Genomic DNA, 6,776 nt, shown 5'->3' with positions numbered 1-6,776 from the left:
AAAAAAAAAAAAAAAGAAAAAGAAAATACTAGAGAGTATGTTTATAACCTCAGAGTAGAGAAAATGTCCTTAAACCAGAAGCCATAAAGAGAATGATTTTTTAAACATATGTGTGCACTTGATGATCATATCCCTATTTGGCAAGAAGGACCAGAGGTGCTTATGTTTTTATCCTTTTTCAGAGCATAGCACAGTGACCCCCTACTCAGAATCAGTAAGTATTAGTTGAATTGAAATTAAACTGAATTGCAAGTCATTTCTTTGCAGGCCTCAGTTTTTTTTGTTTGTTTGTTTTTGGACTTATCATGAGTGCTAGGTGACCTCCAGGGTCCCACTCAAAGATTCTGTGGAGATGTGCGTTTTATGAAAAGGAGATACCCAGCGAAGCAGGAGTGGCTTTAGAATCAGCAGCTCTTCCCCTGAGACTATCCTTCCCAGCACACTGGACTTGTGCGTGGGTCCTGCCTGCTTTCAGGAGCTGCCCTGGGGTGCTCAGCATTAATTATGCCGAGGAAATGAACCAATTAGACACAGTCCAAGGAGAGCCAGGGAGCAAGTCAGGGAGATCTGTGGCAGGCCTGCTGCCCTGAACAAAAGAGGGAAAGTGTAAAGGCTAAAGCAGTTTGTGGAGGTTTCTTTGGAAATCTAGCTGGCCAGCGCTCTGAACTACTTAGCCAAAGTTAAAGAGCACCAGAAGGAGTGTTTGTGTTTGTCTTCTTCCTGTTCAAGACCCTGGTGGTGGAGTAGAATAGGGACAAGTTGGGTCTTTAGAGGGGACTCGGGGGAGCTTACTGGGGCTCATCTCCTAGTTTCAGAGAAGCTGCCAGACTTCTCTGGATCCCTGTGGTACTTACCCAGCTTTGTTTTGTTAATAGCTTTTTTAAAATGGCATTTTTTTTTAGTGGCATCACCTAAAAAAAGAAAAGAAAAAGTGTCTTTTCTCCCCATCTCAAGTGATAAGCAAGTTGAGGGTAGGGAACCATCATCTCTTTTTCATTTGGTGTCCGCTCCCCAACCTGGCTGGCAGTCAGCTTGCTTAACAGCCATTTGTAGATTGGAAAGAAGTGGCGTGGATGAGAGAGGCTGTGAGCGCACAGCCGCAGGGTGGTGTGGTCTGCCCATCTTGTGGATGAGAAACTGCCTTATCTTGGACAGTCAGGCACTGCGGTGTGACTCCCAGTCACTCCAGCCTGTTAGAGGAAATGAGAAAAAGAAAACGACCGTTCTTATTCTCATACAGATGTCCTTGTGATATTCAGGATGGGGGCAGGGTATTCGTCAGCAAAATTGAATTTCCTTTAGAAAACTTTTGGTCTTTATTGGCCAGGCGCGGTGGCTCAAGCCTGTAATCCCAGCACTTTGGGAGGCCGAGATGGGCGGATCACGAGGTCAGGAGATCGAGACCATCCTGGCTAACACGGTGAAACCCCATCTCTACTAAAAAAAAAATACAAAAAACTAGCTGGGTGTGGTGGTGGGTGCCTGTAGTCCCAGCTACTCGGGAGGCTGAGGCAGGAGAATGGCATAAACCTGGGATGTGGAGCTTGCAGTGAGCTGAGATCCGGCCACTGCACTCCAGCCTGGGTGACAGAGCGAGACTCCGTCTCAAAAAAAAGAAAAAAAAACTTTTGGTCTTTATTGCATTCATGGTTGCCTGGCCATTCTACCTCGCCCAACATTCCAAACAGTGATTCTTTAGTGCCCCCACTTTTACTGTTTTGACTGGTAATGCCCAGCAATCCACCACCTGGGGACTTCAGTTTTGCAGTGTATATCCAGAGTGGAATCAGAGGCTGTCCTTTTCCTCCTCAAGGTCACTCAGACCTTCCAGATCCTCTGACTTATCATTCCTGCAACTTATCAGCATTCCCACCACACCTAGGCACTGTCTGCCATCTCCCTAACCAGTTTCAAGAGGGCAAAGGGGAGGCAACCTTGACACCCATACCCCTTAAAGGCCATGCCCCTCATAGGGTAGAAGCAGTGTCTGCTAGTGGAAAGAGCAGAAGTTTAGGATCAAAAGATTTGAATGTGACCCCAAGCCTGATATTTACCCTGCTATAAGCTTGGCTAAAAGTCACTTAACTTTTGTGGCCCTCAGTGTCTTCATCTTCAAAGGAGAGGAACGATAGCTGTCTCACAGAGTTGTCAGGACAAATAAGATAGAAGGTGAAGGTGCTTTTGAAACTAGGCAGTCCTGTATATCAGTGGAAAATGTGGGATTTATTACGGGATAGAGACAGGTGGTGCCATTGACTACTATAGTCAGAGAATGGAAGATGCACAGGGGGTTTGGGAAGCCTCCCAGGGAATCCATCAGAAATCCCCTCTCAGGCCAAGAGTGCACGTTTTTATTATATTACGGAGTCTTTTCTGACATTGATAGTGGAAACAAGGCCAACATTTTACCTCCTTTCACTCTGATTTATTGTGTGTGTTACAAGCTTTATTATATAATACAGGCTTTATTAAAACATATTATGTCTAGATCTCTATAGATTCAAGACTTTATAGAGTTGGCCGTTAATTTATGGATGGAATTCTCTTAAGGCATGGTGGCGACGGAGGGGAAATGTTGCAAGCAACCACACTTCCCCTGTTGCCAGTGTACTTCCCCTCTGTCAGTGGCAGCCTGAGTTTCCAGGGTTTGGTTAACAACTCCTCCAAGGAAAGGGTTCTTTGCTCCTCTTGTGTTTCCTGTGGAGGCCTTCAGAGCTGTGTCACTGAGAGCAGACTCCTACTGTATACCTCACCACTGTACCCCTGCGCTCTCCCTGTCTTTGCAGTGTGCCCCCTACCACCGGAGCCAGAGAATGGTGGCTACATCTGCCATCCCCGGCCCTGCAGAGACCCCCTGACAGCGGGCAGTGTCATCGAATACCTGTGTGCTGAAGGCTACATGTTGAAGGGCGATTACAAATACCTGACGTGTAAGAATGGCGAGTGGAAACCAGCCATGGAGATTAGCTGCCGTCTCAACGAGGGTCAGTCTGGCAGTTGAAAAAGGGGTGCTGCTGGGGTTCTGCTTTCTGTTAACTCACAGGACACAATGCACATGCTTCCTCCAGAGCACCCTTTGCTGTGGTGCAGCCCAGCCCCATTTGATGCTCTGCAGCCTCCCTTCTTTGGGTCTTCATGTCTTTATGGAAGATACTTGAGGTTGCTGGTCCATGTCCTATTGGATTTCATTGAGCCATCTGCCCTGCTCTGTAAAGCCCCTTTGATGTTCAAGATCTCTCGTTCGCCTGACCAAGTGCTGGTGATCCTTGACCATGTTCTGCTCTCACAGTGAGCACAATGCTAATACCTTCTCTAGTGTCTCTTCCATTTGATTTTTCCTTTAATGGCGCTACAGACCAGCTGGACAAAAGACTTCCCACCCTTCCTGCTTCCTCCTGTCTTGCATGACAGGAAAATCCAACTGCAGGAAAGTGTGTCACATGACCATCTTTGTGCTTCCCACTCAGGCTTCAAGACCAGAGCATGTTTAACCCATGACACCCCAGAAGTGGGTGGGAACCAACCTGAGAGTTACAATTAAAGCTGTGGATTTAAGACAAGGTTTTATTACAGCCCAGTTTCTGTAAATTAATTCTGCCACTTGGGGAGAACATAGGTAGAACTTAAGATGGTGGAAGGATGTGCCCAGTTAAATGGTCGATGTTTACAAACTTGCTTTTGAGGATGGGATCAAAGTGGTTTATAAAGGTAAAATCTCTAGGGTTAAGTGAGTTTATGTATCAGATGGACCTCAAGGATTGGAAGTGAAGGGAATTTTTATTCAGGAAACAGGATAGGGAAATGGTCCTTTTCCAGGAGAACTGTGTATACATAGGTCATTGTAAGCTGTTATTCCTGAAATGACCCTGTCCATAGGATGTCTGTGTTGCCTCATTCAGGAGGCATTTGACAAAATCATCTGTGGGGCCCGTCAGCTGTTTTGTGTATTTGGGTACAAAACCCTTCTGATGATGGCTTGTTTTTATAGATAAAGACACCCACACATCACTTGGGGTCCCCACGCTGTCTATAGTGGCTTCTACTGCCAGCTCCGTGGCGCTCATTCTCCTCCTCGTGGTGCTGTTTGTGCTGCTGCAGCCAAAGCTGAAGTCTTTCCATCATAGCAGGTGAGCCCAGTGGCAGAGCTGCTGTGACACAGGCAGGTGCAAGCATCACTGTGGGGGCCAGTCTTTGGTGGAGGGTTGCTGGTGGCCTGCCAATCTCTGTGGGTCTGTGTGTGTCCAGGGAGTGGGGAAGACCCTGCCATGTGTTAAACTCCTAGATGTGCCTAGCGTTGTGCTTATTGCTTTGCATACATTATCTTAATCCTCATAGGAACATTGCAGATGAGGAAATTGAGGCTCAGAGAGGTTAAGTTATTCACTCAGGGTTATACCTCTAGATGACAGCAGAGCTCAGAACTGAAGCTGGGCGCAGTGGCTCACGCCTGTAATCCCAGCACTTAGGGAGGCCAGGGTGGGCGGATCACCTGAGGTCAGGAGTTCGAGACCAGCTTGACTACCATGGTGAAACCCTGTCTGTACTAAAAATAAAAACAATTAGCTGGGTGTGGTGGCACGCACCTGTAGTCCCAGCTACTCGGGAGGCTGAGGCAGGAGAATCGCTTGAACCCATGAGGCAGAGGTTGCAGTGAGCCGAGATCGCACCACTGCACTCCAGCCTGGGAGACAGAGTAAGACTCTGTCCCATAAAAAACTGAAATCTGTTCAATTCCAAAGCCATGTCATTTCCCCTACACCAGTGGTTCTCAAAGCGTGGTTCCAGCAGCATCAGGATCATGGAACTTGTTAGGATCAACCAAATGAGAAGTTCTAGGGGTGAGGCCCAGTGATACTGTTTAACAAGCTGTCCAGGTGATTTTGCTGCACACTTAAGTTTGTGAGCCACCATCCTGTACTCTTGGTTCCCAGTCCTGGCTGCAATATAGAGGCACTTGGGGGAGTTTAAAAACAAATATCAACACTTGCGCCTCCATTCCCATTCTGATTTATTTGGTTTGGAATGGAACCCTGGCATTCAATTTTTATAAAAAGCTTCTCAGTTTTTCTGTGCAGCTAGGATTGAGAAGCACTGCACCAACTGAGGAGAAACAGAGGAAGTGGATTTTCTTGCCTGCCTTTATCAGTTTCCTTTTCCAGTCTAATGCTTTAGCCACAAGTTGTCTAGGGGCGAGGAGCATGAAGGGTGGGGCTGATGGTGCTGGCCCTGCGTGGATTCCCAATGATGGACTTTTCTTCCAGGCCATTGTGGCTTCTGCAGTTGTTTGGCCCTTCCTGGCAGTTCCTCATTCCCTCTTGAGGAATAACATTTTTATATATCTTCACAGTCCTCCATCAGTCACTGTTATAACTCACAAACATAAAAGGCCAAACTAAACTGCAGTCAGTAAAATGTTCCAAGTTTGGATTTACAGACAAGGACCAGGCTGGATTTGATCTCTGTGTACTATGTGTGATTTTCTTTCTTTTGCTTTGTTTTTGGGAAGAGGCTAGCAGTTATTTTTAAAGGCTATTAATTAATAGGATGAAGAGAATTTGAAGGGGATTGTTTACTTGAAATAATCAGCTATTTCCACCTAAAGTCAAAGTGATCAGTTCTGCATCTCATCTAAATTAGGGAGTTTTTCCCCCCACTATAGTTAACTTGTAAGTTTGTTAAAAGTAACTGGCTAGTTTTGCTTGATTTGAGGGGAGATTTGGTTTTCATTGTAGACCCCATTTAAATTTTGTGCTATGTACATATATATTATTACTTTTTAAGCCAAACACTATTTTGAGTAATAAACATCAAGTGCATACCCGTGTACACACTGCTTTCATTTTTGTCTTTTTCTAGACAGGGTCTCACTCATGTTGCCCAGGCTGGAGTGCAGTGGCGTGATCACAGCCTACTGCAGCCTCAGCTTCCCTGGGCTCAGGTGAGCCTCCCACCTCAGCCTCCCTAGTAACTGCGACCACAGGCATGTGCCACCATACCCAGCTAATTTTTTTGTATTTTTTGTAGATACGGGTTTCACCACGTTGCCAGGCTGGTCTTGAATCCTGGTCTCAAGCAGTCTGCCCACCTCAGCTTCCTAAAGTGCTCCCATCAAATTTTCCCTTCCTTCCAAAACTCTCTGCCACTTCTCTCCTCTCAGAGTGCAGGTAGCACAGATTTTACTTCCAAGAGCAGGTGAGGAAATTGAGAACTACTAACAGCAATCTAGCAACAATAATATGGTCCAGCAACAGACCATCTGTATTTCTTGAAGTGATGAGCTGAAAGGACACAGCATCACCTAGGATTGGCCTGAATCCAGTCCTGAGGAAACTATTAGACGAGTCCAGATTGTGGGACATTCTTTGAGACAGCTGGCCTGGACTCTTAAAAAAAAAAAAAAGTCAATGTAATGAAAGAAAAACTAGTGGACTGTTTAACAGATTAAATGAGATGAAAGAGACAGGACAATTAAATGCAATACATGATACTTAACTGGGTCCTGGATGAAAACGAAGAAGACTGCAGCTGAAGTAGATATATTTTTGGATAGTTAGGAAAATGTGTGTTATTGTATTACACCAAGGTTGAATTTCTGGGATCTGATAATGTAGTTATATCAGAAAGGATACTCTTAGGAAGTATATGTTAAGTAACGTCTTCACCTTACTTTTAGATGGTTCAGGGAAAAAAAGGCATATTTATGTGTATAACAAAAGTGATCCCCGGCCGGGCGCGGTGGCTCAAGCCTGTAATCCCAGCACTTTGGGAGGCCGAGA

At 45.7% G+C, this 6,776-nt stretch overlaps 1 protein-coding gene across 1 annotated transcript in view; it reads left to right on the top strand.

The window, feature by feature from the left end:
• SUSD6 (sushi domain containing 6) overlaps positions 1–6,776 on the top strand; it is a 58,976-nt gene that overhangs the window by 44,193 nt on the left and 8,007 nt on the right. The window contains exons 3-4 of the mRNA XM_011949671.1: positions 2,787–2,984; positions 3,989–4,127. Coding sequence (XP_011805061.1) covers positions 2,787–2,984; positions 3,989–4,127 — 337 coding nt within the window. The remainder of the gene's footprint in view (positions 1–2,786; positions 2,985–3,988; positions 4,128–6,776) is intronic.

The sequence above is a fragment of the Colobus angolensis genome, unplaced genomic scaffold (genome assembly GCF_000951035.1).
Source record: "Colobus angolensis palliatus isolate OR3802 unplaced genomic scaffold, Cang.pa_1.0 Scaffold3, whole genome shotgun sequence".
Taxonomy (NCBI): Eukaryota; Metazoa; Chordata; class Mammalia; order Primates; family Cercopithecidae; genus Colobus; species Colobus angolensis.
Note: the sequence above shows the minus strand (reverse complement) of the source record. Positions and strands in the feature narration are given on the sequence as shown.